The 13612-nt window shown below is 44.9% G+C and overlaps 1 protein-coding gene across 2 annotated transcripts in view; it reads right to left on the reverse strand.

Moving 5' to 3' along the window:
- SLC25A38 (solute carrier family 25 member 38) overlaps positions 1–13612 on the reverse strand; it is a 304638-nt gene that overhangs the window by 151105 nt on the left and 139921 nt on the right. For both annotated transcript variants that reach the window (XM_078659186.1, XM_078659185.1), the window contains exon 6: positions 7730–7893. In XM_078659186.1, coding sequence (XP_078515312.1) covers positions 7730–7893 — 164 coding nt within the window. The remainder of the gene's footprint in view (positions 1–7729; positions 7894–13612) is intronic.

Below are 13612 nucleotides of genomic sequence, written 5' to 3' on the forward strand. Positions count from 1 at the left end.
TTGGTGCTCTTCAGCTTGTACCCTTCTCTTCAAATATTTCTATTCAAGAATTTAGTTACCCTGCCGGATCGGAATTATCACCGGATGTGGGGTAAGTGTATGTTTGGTGATACACACTACACTTAACTTTGAACCCTTAGCCTTACCTATCTAGGAGGTTGTATTATAACTTTTTTCTCTGTTACTTTCCTTTCTCTCTCCGCTCTTTTAGCTCTCCAATCTTGGATTCAGCCATTGAGGTATCTGTCTAAGAAATAGATGTTTTATAAATGGGGACAATAAGGTCTCTTGTATAGGTGGTTTAGTCTTTCACTTACTATCACTATATTTTTGTACTTATTATTTTTTAAACTTTTTTCATTTCACTTTTAGTAACGTCTGGCTTTGTATTTCATTTAGATTGACCCACAATGCGGTTATAATATTAGTAGCATTAAATTGAGGACCACTGTTGTATATTCGTGATTGATTTTCCCTTATGTTATCCTACGATATGGGAGTTCTCTGTTGTCTCCACGCGTGCTGGGTGTTGGTATTTTTTACTTGACACTAAATGCGGGGATTACATTTATATTTTGTGCAGTCTACATGTGATTGTTTCTTTTGAGGACATGGAGTGTTAGTGTCCTGTTCTGAGATTATCTTTGTCTGTTTCCCAGCCCTGAAGAGTTGTAGAATACTGCTTTCTACAACGAAACCCGTGTCGGCTGACTGTTTGTAAAACTGTACCTGATACACGATTAAAAAAGACAAGATAAGAACAAAGATTCCACCGCTTGGATTGTCCTATTTTTCTCTCAACAAATTCATCTATCGGATTTATGATTATATATGTGTGCACAGGATTCTTGTTAAATTGCAATTGTATGGTTTCCTATACAGATTAAGGGGTTTGTGAGGGTCCCCCCTTCCTGTCAGCACCATTCCTAATGTTTTAATTCAACACAGATATTACTTCAATATTGCTTGAGCGCCTTTACTTCCTGATTACTAAAACCCGTCTCTACCCACAAATAGCTGCTGCACAGCTGTTTGGTCCTTCTTGTTGTTGTTGCAGGTTCTTATCTGAGGAAGCAAGGTTCAGGGGTGCCCCTAAATACTAGATTTAAGGGCGTTAGATGTAGGTAAAAGGCAGGGACCAATGGGTCCCTTCCCTGGGGTGGGTACACTCCCTATAATGCCCCCCTCCAGTGGGAGGGGGGCATGAGCCTGTCCGTGGTTGGCTGAGTCCCCTCATTTCAAAATGGCATGGACTGAGAGTTGTGCTTCACCTCCCCTCCCCCACCTGAGGGGTGGAGTTGGCAGAGGTGGGCACACCTCTCTTCCTCACTTGTTTTTCCCACTGGTTCTCCCACCCAAAGTGGGGGTCAGAACCAGTGGGGACCAGTTGCTGAGAGCAGCAAGTGGCCTGGGGAAGCTCACAAACGCGGCAAGCCTTTGAAGCTTCCCTTTGTGAACCCTGCCCATCCTGGGGAAGGAGGCTTGGCATCTCGTCCCAGGATGTGTATTGTTTCAGGCCCCAGAGAGAAGCAGGCTCTCGACCCAGGGGTCCAGAAACATGTCTGGGGATGGCAGCTGAAAGCAGCCACTCAGCCTGGACACTAGTGGTAGGTTAGTTTTCAGGAGGAATCTCTAAGATGCCCTCTGTGTGCATTTTTCATTAAATCCCACAATGGCATCAGTGTGGGTTTAATGTGCTGAGAAGTTTGATACCAAACTTCTCAGTTTTCAGTGTAGCCATTATGGTGCTGTGGAGTTCGTAATGACAAACTCCCAGCACCATATACTCATAATGGCAGCACTGCACTTACAATCTCTAAGAATGGACCTAGACACTGTAGGGGTACAGGGATCATGCACCAGTACCCTCACCACTGGTATAGTGCACCCAGCTAGAGGGGTGACTGATCTAAGCAAGGGCAGTGGGTTGTAGGCATAGCACACAGGGATGTGTGCCTTGCGGACTCTTCACTTTGTTCTGCACCAAAACATGCAGCCTGCAAAGGCAGTGTGTGTGTGTGTGTGTGTGTGTGTGTGTGTAATGGTACAGGACCTCTAGGGGTGGCAGAATAAGTGCTGCAGCCCTTCGAGGCCTTCTCTGGTCACAGTGCCCTGGGTACCTGTGGTACCATTTACCAGGGGCTGACCTGTTGCCAGAGATGCCAATTGGGTTTAGGCTTCAATGCAGTTTTAGAGAAAGAACATAGGCCCTGGGTACTGGATTAGCAGGAGCCCAGGGCACACTCAGTCCAAGTCGGGGCAATCATGCAGAAAGAGGGAACTATCTCACATTTCTCTCTGCCTTTTTCCTATAATTGTGCCTCTTTCTCGCTGCCTCTTTCCTCTATTGTGCCTCTTTCTCCTTGACTTTTTCCTCTATTGTGACTCTTTCTCTCTGCCTTTATCCACTATTGTGCCTCTTTCTCTCTGCCTCTTTCCTCTATTGTGCCTCATCCTCTTTGCCTACTTTTCCTCTGCTGTGCCTCTTTCCTCTGTTGTGCCTCTTTCTCTTTTCTTCCTATTTTGCCTCTTTCTTTTTGCCTGTTCGCTTTCTATTCTTTTTCTCTTTTTTCCTCTTGCCCTACCCGCTCCCTCTTCCTGCGCTCCCTGCTGCCCCCGCGCCCCCTCTTCCCCCAGTGTGCCGTTCCTGTTCCCGCCTCCCAGCTGACCGTTCTGCCCTTGACCCCTAATTTATGGAGGAAGCTGCACGGCCGCACGCAGCGGGCGCATCGTCAGCACGCCAAATGCTATCCTGTCCGCGCCCATCCGCAACCAGCGCCAGGGACCCTTATCCCCCGATTCCCCGCCGCTCCGACCCCAGCACTCTCCACGCACTCAACCCCAGAAGGAACAGCAAATGCCAGCTCTCGGCGCCGAGCAACACCCAAGACCCGATCACCTGCCAACACTGCTGCCGCACCCTTCACCCATCTCCGGACCCCAGCAGTAGCCCCCAGCCCACCGGACTCCAGCGCACACAAACCACTGAACTGCATCCTTCTCAACGTATGCTCCCTGCACAGACATGCCATAGAAATCTGGAACCTCCTCAACACCCACACGCCGATGTCTAAGAGACCTGGACCAACTCCAGCTCTACACCCGGAATCGCAACCGCCATCCCTGACGGATACAAGATTCTGGGAAACGACCACCCCATTCACCCATGGGGAGGCCTCACCATCATCCACAAAAGCTCTCTCGGACTGACAATCACCAACTCGGACAAGGCCTCACCCCCCCCATGGAACACATCCCTTTACAGATCCAGCACAACCCCAGAACGAAGCTCCGCGGAACACTCGTGAACAGACCGCCTGGACCCAACGGCATCGCCGACCACATCGTACCCTATGCCCTCACCACTACGGACAACATACTACTCGGAGACCTGAACTTCCACCTGGACAACCACAGCGATCCCAACACCCCCGCCCTCCTGGAGAATATCACCAACATAGGACTGAAGCAACTTGTCTCCACCCCCACCCACACAGAAGGGAACACACTCAACCTTATCTTCGCCAGAGGAAACAACATTCATTTCAGCCACACCACAGATCTGCTCTAAACCGACCACCTATGCATCCATTTTACCTTCACGAAACCCACAGCACCCAAGCACATGCGCCGCCTCCCACCCAGAACCTGGAACAAAGTCTCCGAAGAACACCTCACCTATGCCCTCACATGCTCTCCACAGCCTACTACGGAAGATGCCAACACAGTGGCAAGTAACCTCCACCAATGGATCTCCAAATGTGCCAACACTCTTGCCTCCCCTTCAGAATACCACGGGACAACATAACAAGAAAGCCAACAGGTTCACCACGACCTCCAAGAATTTAAGCGCTCCTGTAGACAACTGGAGAAGACGTGGAGAAACAGCAGAACCCCAGAAGGACGCGCCTCCTACAAAACAGCCATTACAGCACACCACCAACTCATCAAATCAACAAAGAAAAACTTCATCCAAAACAGAATCCTCGCGAGCGTCCACAACTCCAAGGAACTCTTCGCCATCGTACAGAAATTCGCCAAACCCAACTGACTTCCCTCCCTCCAAAGACCTCTGCAACAAACTCAGCTCCTTCTTTCACCTCAAGATCAAGACACTCTACGACATCTTCGACAAACGAATCCACTGCATAGTCTCAACTCCCACCCCCAATGACGCCACCCTACAGACCCTTTTCACCTGGCCCCTCTCACCACAGAAGACACCTTAAAGACAATGAAGAGCATCCACTCCGGAGCACCTTCTGACCCCTGCCCGCCGCTCATCTTCCACAAGTTCGGCGTAGCACCCGAGCTACGCCGAACTATCAACTGCTCCCTAGACACAGTAACATTCCCCTAGAACTGGAAGCGCGTCAAAGTTAACCACCTCCTAAAGAAACACTCCGCAGACTCGATGGACCTCAAGAACTTAAGGTCAATCTCACTGCTTCCTTTTGCTGCCAAAGTCATTGAAAAGGCCGTCAACAACCAGGTAGCACACTTCATAGAAACCAACAGCATCCTAGACACCTCTCAGTCCGGATTACGCAGCAACCACAGCAGCGAGACCGCCCTCCTCGCCACCATCGACGACATCAGCACCCTCCTCTACCAAAGCACCCGGCAGCCCTCATCATCCTGGACCTATCAGCAGCCTTTGACACATTCCCCCATCGCACATTAGCCACCAGTATCCACAACGCCGGCATACAGGAAACTGCCCTCGACTGGCTCGGCTCCTTCCTCACCGGCAGGACCCAAAGGATCAGATTGCCACCCTTCTTCTTCGAACCCACAGAAACCAACTGCAGAGTACCCCAATGATCGTCGCTCAGCCCCACGCACTTCAACATCTACATGGCCCCCCTCGTCAGACAGTACAGACTTAGCATAGTATCCTACGTCGACACCCAGCTCATCCTCTCCTTCACCAAGGACCCCATCACCACTAGACTTAACTTCCAGGAAGGAATGAAGGACGTAGCATCCTGGATGAGTAAAAGCTGCCTGAAGCTCAGCTCGGAGAAGACAAAGACCCTCCCCCTTGGCATGGGACAACACCTGGTGGCCCACCGCACTCGGCAGCCCCCCCACGGACCACGCCGGAAACCTGAGCATCGTACTCGACGCCTCCCTCTCCATGGCCCAACAGGTCAACGCCATCGCCTCCACCTGCTTCAACACCCTCCACATCCTCCGCAAGAACTTCAAATGGAACCCCCCCCCCCCCGAGTCAAGGAAGACTGTCACCCACGCACTCATAAGCAGCAGACTGGACTACGGAAGCGCGCTTGATGCCTGAATCAACAAGGCTCTGGTCCGCAAACTCCAGACCATACAGAACACCACAGCCAGACTCGTCCTCGGCATCCTTCGACACAAACACATCACCCAACTGCTGCGTAACCTCCACTGCGTCCCCATTGAGAAAAGAGTAACCTTCAAGATACTCACCCACGCCTACAAATGCCTCCACAACACCGGATCTCAATATCTCAACGACAGAATCTCCTTCCTCTTGGGCACGTGGAACCTCTGATCGCCACCCTCGCCGAACCCCCATGCATCCACAGAGCAAGAATAGGTGGAAGAACCTTCTCCTACATCACGGCCAAGACCTGGAACAAGCTGCCAAACTGCACATCTTTAGGAAGACCCCCAAGACCTGGATCTCCGACTGACCGGAGCTTCTCCCCCTCCCCCAGTGCCTTGAGACCCTCAGGGATGAGTAACGCGCAAAAAAATTCCCTGATTCATTATCAACACCGTATCCTCCACATGCTTCAACACCCTCCACATACTTCGCCAGACATTCAAGTGGATCCCCTCCGACTCAAAGAAAACTGTCACCCACACACTCATCACCAGCAGACTCAACTACGACACCACCCTTTATGCCATAATCAACAAAAACCTCCTCCGCAAACTCCAGATAGTCCAGAATGCTGCAGTCCGGCTCATCTTTGATATCCCACGAGACACCCACATCACCCAACACCTCCGTGCCCTCCACTGGCTCGCCGTCAAAAAAAGAATAACCTTCAAGCTGCTCACACATGGCTACAAAGCCCTCCACAGCACCGGACCCCAATACCTCAACAACCGAATCTCCTTCCATGCCTCCAAGAGAAACCTCCGCTCAGCCGACCTCGCACAAGCCACCTTCCCTCGTTTCAACAAAACCAAAGCTGGTGGAAGATCCTTCTCCTACCTTGCAGCCAAGACCTGGAACAAACTCCCCCTTCATCTCCGATGGAGCCCGACACTGCACCAATTCAGAAAGGACCTCAAGACCTGGCTCTTCGATGACCTTAACAGAGCTGCTCACCAAGTCTGATGCACACGCCATCCCCCTAATAGATCGATTGGGATGCCAAGTTCCTCAGCACATTTGATTTCTGGGTACTGAGAAATTGCCTTGCCAAGGGGGCTGGAGAGAGATATGCGTTCTCTACCCACAAGGGGCACTTCCAGCTCCGGGTGATGCCCTTTGGGTTCAAGAATGCCCCTGCCACCTTCCAAAGGTTGGTCAACCAGGCCCTAGCAGGGTTGGAGAACTTCAGTACCACCCATCTGGTTGACATTGCGGTCTTCAGTTCTAGCTGGAAGGACCATCAGTGCCACCTCTGGGAAGTGCTGCAGGCCTGAATATCAAGGCCAGTAAGTGCAAGCTTAGGGAAGAGGACTCCCAAGGGGATGGGCAGTTCTCCCTACTTTCAGAGGAGTGGGGGGGATCAGGGGTGGGGGGTATAGTGTGTTGGACCTAGCATCCTTTGAGTGGTTTACCCCCTAACCTTTTGCATTCAACCATTCTAGTTGCTTGCTTTGCTTTTTGCTGCCTTAAGGATTCTGTGCACTTTTCCACTGCTGATGAATGCTAAAGTGCTTGTGTTCTCTCCTTACAACATGGTAGAATTGGCTTATATCTAAATGGCATATTTATTTTACTTGTACCTTCCTAGCTACCTTATCTCTCCTGTGTCCAGAGCCTGTACATTAAATGCTACTAGTGGGCTTGCACCCCTGATTGAGCTACCCACTTCAGTAGCCCTTTAAACAGATCTCAGACCTGCCACTGCAGCCTGTGAGTACAGATTGTAAACTGCCTGTAAGAAATTGGGTTGTTGGTTGACTGGGGTGTGAGCCCTGGTCAAACAGCAACCATAAACCTGGTCAGGGTGGGGCACAAGCCAACTCTAAATTAACCTCTGCATAATTGCTCAAACTCATTAACTTACTGGGCTTGTTTTCCCTTTAACTTCAGGAAGTAGGATAAACACAGAAAACACAAGCTAAAAAAGCTTTTAGAAATGGCTGAGAGGGTGATTCACAGTTCAGCAAAATAGGATGTCATGGTTATCTCACCTTTTTTAAGTGTGAGGGCCAGGAGGTGCCTAAGAGCAAACCCCCACAAGGTTTTGTTTTTAGGCTTTGGACAGCGAGGTGCCAACGTTAGCAGTAAGAATGACAACCTGGAAGAAGGATGATTCAGTGGCAAGCTATTGTTTAAAAAAAAGATAATTTGTCAGCACTTCCAAAATGAGTTCATTATTTGTAATGCCTGTGTCAGGTAAGTAACCCAGAATGGTGGGTTTCTAAGAACGTTAAAGGAATTCAGGGGCAGATGCATGTTTGCCCTTCTTGTCAGATGCCAAGACAAAAAGAACTGAACAACAAAAGAGCAATACAAACAACAACAAGGGGAAGTAAACATTCTAAACAAAATTACCTTAAATATAACTGCAATAGCTTGGCCTGACCAGCTGTAGCGTTCAGGAGATAGCTGCATATGTGTCTTGATGACATCAGCAGGCTGTGTCACCACAGATGCCAGTACACCAGCCAGGACTCCGCATCCAAAATTCACAAGGGGTGCAAATGCTGGATCTTGCTCTGCAGCACAGAAAAACACAGATCACTTCACGAACCACACAGTACATTAAATAATTACAATGGAACCACTTACAATGTGACTCTGCAGCCAGAAGAAAAAAATCCATTTCTGACATCACTCACCAGCACACTACTAAAAATGCCCACATCATCACATTTCAGAATTAATTCAGAACACAATTCACCACCATGATCCTAACAATGCCAACACCTCATTATTGAATTCATTCAGAAAGCTATTGATTGCCATACTGCAGTGGAACACAAAACCTTGCTGGCAAAATCCAACAGACAACGATTCACAACCCAATAGCCATAAATTATTAGGACATCAAAGAGAACTATTCACCACCACAATTTCACAAGATACCAGAATCTCACTACTGTCAGACAACTATTCACCACAAATTATTACAATGGTAAGAAATGGGATATGGTTGCACATTGGTCCTAAACTAAACATAGACTTGTAACATATATAGAAACACTGTATTCTAGTAGTAATAATTAGTTAAATGGAGCTCTACAATCAGTGCATCTTGGTACCCAAAAATGTAGTTGGAATGGCTATACAGTCATTCCTTAAGCATGGACAGTTTAACGGGAACACTCATACAACGTTTGTGTTACGTAGTCTAAAACACGTTTTAACAAGAAATATATCAACACGTGTTTTGTCCTCTGAACTTTGTCAAGGCTGTAAAAACATATGTAGTTATTTAACAATCATAGCCATACATTATTTAAGCATGTGAGACTGATAAAGATCACTGCAGTTAAAAAAAGATACAGTAGGGTACTACAATTTGAAGTGATGTATATAACTTTTAAGAACCCCAAGTCTTATAAAAAAAAAAGTGTTGCAAGAACAAACATAGGAAACACAGGGAGTGTGGTCCAGAACGTTGTGAACAGGACAGTGTGGTAATGAGCAGAATCTCAAACACCAAAACTTGTATGTGTTTGTTTGGTATGGCATCAGTAACTGTATGAAAGTAATAAAGATCTATAGTAAGATTTTATCATAAGTTATAGTTACTAAAACTTTATTTATTCTTTATATATAAACCAAACTTAAATTATTAAAACATTAGAAATTTGAAAGTTATACCTTAAATTTATTACTATGCACTACCTTTAAAATACTATAGCTTTGTTTATTTTTTGTATTCAAACCAAACAAACTACACAAACATTAGGAATTCTTAAGCTATACGTACACCGTAAATTTATAATTTACGCAACATCTTCAAATTATTATAAATCACACACCTCTATACACTGAGTATTGAACTCGGTAGCCACTGTACATTAACTATAATGTGCACCTCCTATGTGCACTGCTTATACCTTTTCATAATACATCACTTAGACCATCTGATATAGCATTTACAACAGCACTTATGACATCACAAATCACATAATTTGTGAGAACACAGTGCATGGAAGAGTAGCAAGGTATAGTTAATGCAGTGTTGCTAATGAGTTTTGCTCAGACGTCTGCAGCCGGTGCTATCACCTCATGTCTCTTTAATTCACCACTAGACATGCCCAGCCTCTATCTTACTCTTGCAGGTGTTTTCCATACCAGCATTTTCCTTATCTCCTTGTTTTCTGGGCTTTCTCTTCTTCCTTCTTTCCCTCTTTTGTGTTTTTCCCTTCTTGTTCTGGATCAGTCGTGTGGGAAAAATAGGGGGTGGTACCTAAAAGTGAGTGCCCGTGGGTCCCAACTGCAACCACAGGCTGAGATTAAGCACTGAATGATTTAACATATGTATACCAAAACTTAAAAAAGGACAACTGCTGTGGAGACTTTAAATAAGTAGCTATACCCGCTAAATGAACCTTTATGGATCAAATGTATTTTGACTGGATTGATTTGTAGAGTGCATGGCTGCCTAACACTGCCTTCCCACCGCAAAAATCAAACTGTTGCAAAACCAGGTAGAAATGGTGAAGGATGCCAGGTTCAAGATAGTTAGGAAAACCACGTTTTCAACGGTTTTCTGAAAAGAATTCAATTGCACCCCTGTTTTTTTATTATTTACTTTTTACCTGCCTTCACAACTAGCCACCACTAAACCCAAAAACTTCAGTTTACCTCACTTCACCAATACCTAACTCTAAACCTTAGATTTAATGGAATTATTTTCTATTTGGGGAGGGGACCTCCTCCTTTTAAATTTACTCCTATCTTTCCCTTACCACTATTCACCCCTAAGCCCTAAAATAACCCATACGTCCCTTTACTACTTCCCACAACTAAACCTTATATATAATATTTAATTCATTTATTTTCTTTTGGGGGAATCTTCCCCAAACTCCTCCTTTTTTACATTACTCCTAACCCTCCTTTGTCACTATCAACCCCTAAATTCTAAACGTACCCTTACCTTCCTTAACCACCACCCACCCCTAATATTACTCCTACATCCCTTTACCACTACCCACCCCCACCCCAAACCCTAAAAATTACCCTTGGCTCCTAATACTACCCTCCCCTGAACCCTAAGATTACCTCTCATTACAAATGTATATATACAGAACTGAGGCACTTTTCAGAGTAGAGAATAGGAAAGAAAGAAACAACCTTGACACAGCACCAATAAGGTTTATGACGACTTTTACCACACAGTCGGATAAACTTAAACAGATCCTGAGAAAGAGATGGTATCCTAACACAACCTCCTCTTATATAAGAGGTACATTGATCACATTCATTCTATGGAAGGGATCTGAACATGAGTTAATCCAAGCCATAACCAAATTGAATCAGGTAAATGACAGGATCGGTTTCACCCACACAATACACAAAGACCAAATCCCATTTTTGGATGTGATGATACACAACATAAATGGAAAATTGGAAACCACTGTGTATACTAAGAGTACTGACAGAAACAATCTGCAACATTTTTAAAGTTTTCACCAACATTCCCTCAAGAAACATCTTCCATGTTCTCAAATGTTAAGATTAAAAAGAATCTCTTCAACGGAGAAATCATTCAATGAAAGCATGCAAACTACCTTAACTAAATTTAAAGAGCGAATTTACCCAAAAGGAATCCTAGAAGAGGCCACATCAAAAGCACAGAAATTGCAGCGTGCTACCTTATTACCCCCTTCTATGCTGGTGACGGAACCACTCCGTCACCATCCACGGGTGGGCTGTGCTAATGACGGAGTGGTTGCGTCACGGCCTGGCTGCCGCGCCTGTGCGGCGTTGATTTCACGCCTGCGCGGCGCGTTCTATTAGGCAGGCGGGGCCGTGACGGAACCACTCCGTCATTAGCACAGCCCCACGTGGCTGGTGACGGAGTGGTTCCGTCACCAGCATGTCGGCGCCGCGCAGCCCCCCAACCGCCGCAGCGGAATTACCGCCGCGGCCAAGGGGTTAAAAACACAAATTAAGTCCAAAGAGGAGAACAGAATGGTTTTCATCTCAAAATATTCAACGGAAAGTCAACAAATCAAAGGAATCATTTTAAAACATTGGTCCTTACTATCCTTAGAGGATGATTTCAATGGAATATTTTCCAACATACCGAGGTTTGCACATCAACGCACCAAGAATATTAAGGAATTACTAAATCAAAGGGAGGATCAGAAACAGCATTCACATAAAGGCACTTTACCTTGCTACAATTGTGGGAACTGCAATGCTATTATAAAAGGCAAAGAATTTCAACACCCAAGTCGAGGAACCACAATACAATTAAGAGTGACTGCGACGTGCAACAGTAGCAATCTCATTTATATGATCAAATGCCCCTGTGGTTTGGCCTATGTGGGAATAACGGAACGGAAAATCAAAACGAGGCTAAAAGAGCACAAAAGCAACATCTGCACCGGAAGTTCCAAGTCACCATTAGCATCACATTGTAATACCCACAATCATAAACCAAGTCAACTACGGTTTCTAGTGTTGGAACAACATCAGATCCTCCCTGGAATAGACAATACGCAATATCTTCTACGCCGAGAAATATTTTGGATTAATTTCCTTAATACTGTTTATCCAAAAGGACTAAATGATCGTGTAGATTTCAATTGCTTTTTGTGAACTATTATTACATGATTAGATTCTTGTATATACCCTCACATCCAAACCCAGTATAGTAGTGCACTACTGATCAGTATTTCACAAATACTATACATCATCAGACATCCACACAGTGATGATAATTCTTTTTTCAGTTTTCATTTTCTCCTGTGATAAAAATGTAATGCATGTTTATAAATATATGATTTATTACGTCTTTGACATGCACAGCGGTTGTTGTGTTATAAACTGAGCTTTCACATACTGGCTCTTTTAAGCCTTGCCCCTAAAGGTTTCTCACGTTTTTCTTATATTCACACTCATTTCATTTAGGGAAATCGCATATCCGATTCATTTTATCTACACCCTCTCGGGGATCTTTCTTTTCTCTTGTTATACGGCCACCATAGTATTTTTTCCTTTGCACTTATTTGATCACGTGTTTCGAAACGCGCCTAACCCGAAAGTAGAAAAATCTTGTTTTCCGGTAACAACACGGTAGCGCCGGAGTAGGTTTACGCCCACTAGACACGGGGTAAGATGCTTTTTAAATGCTCCCAATTTAGCGGTACACCAATATTAAAATGTGCATCCAAACTGACTTACTTTTTAATGTTGTTGTAGATAAAGAAACTCCTGATTGTATTACCATGAAGGATGTCGAGGCAATCAAAATGGCGTTCCTCATGGAAAGGAGAACATCGAGGGAAGCCATAGAGGTTCAGAAATCGAGTGTTAGAACATATGTTATGTTAAAAACAACCCTACACATTGAACCTTATTTAATGGGCTCTCTGACCTCTTATGATAATTTTTTATTAACTAGATTCAGAATGAATCAATTTTATTATATGCTTGTTAGGCCACAAAAAACTATTTTTAACAAAGAAGCAGCTCCCTGCGGCTGCAACGGAAAGTCTCCGCAGGATATGTTGCATTTTATGTTGTTATGCAAATTTTATGAATTTCCCCATAAACGCTATCTGGTACCGCTTTTAAAGAAACTTAATTTTTGTCAGATCAGACCTGCTATGATGTATTTACAATTATTACATAGCGATAGCATCCTTTTTGTACTAGAATTTCTGAAATCAATTGTAAAGTATAGAAAATGCCTGGATTTGTAATTAATTTTATCTAAATTTTCTTATGTATACGTACTTATACATTTTGGTATAATCCGTGCTGCTATAAATTGCTGCTAGTTCTGTATTATTGTATCCCGATGAGGATTCCTTCTTTTTTAACAATGAATTTTGGATTGCTGTATTTTGTACTTTTATGGTTTGTAAACTAAACCGAAATAAAGTTCTTATTGAATTGAATAGATAAAGAAGCTTTTTTAACTCCGGGAAAGGAATTTTGAGCCAGAAACATCTGTGAGTTATGTTTACACACGGTTTGCTACTTTAAAAAGATTACGTGCGTGTCACTCTATTGATCGTTTTATTTCTCTCGCACATTTCAGATAAACGCGCTGTTTTCTACACTCTTATCCATAACGAGTTGTGATTTTGAGTACATATATAATATCCGCATGTTGAAGGTATGGACTAGCGTTCACTTTAACGTTGCGATATTCACGTACCTCTCGGCACGATATGAACACCATAGTTGACGCCTGTGCACTTCGGTTTTTATGCACACCGTGATTGCTCATCTTCACCCTTCTTTGTT

This window comes from Lissotriton helveticus, chromosome 1_1 (genome assembly GCF_964261635.1).
Source record: "Lissotriton helveticus chromosome 1_1, aLisHel1.1, whole genome shotgun sequence".
Classification (NCBI taxonomy): Eukaryota; Metazoa; Chordata; class Amphibia; order Caudata; family Salamandridae; genus Lissotriton; species Lissotriton helveticus.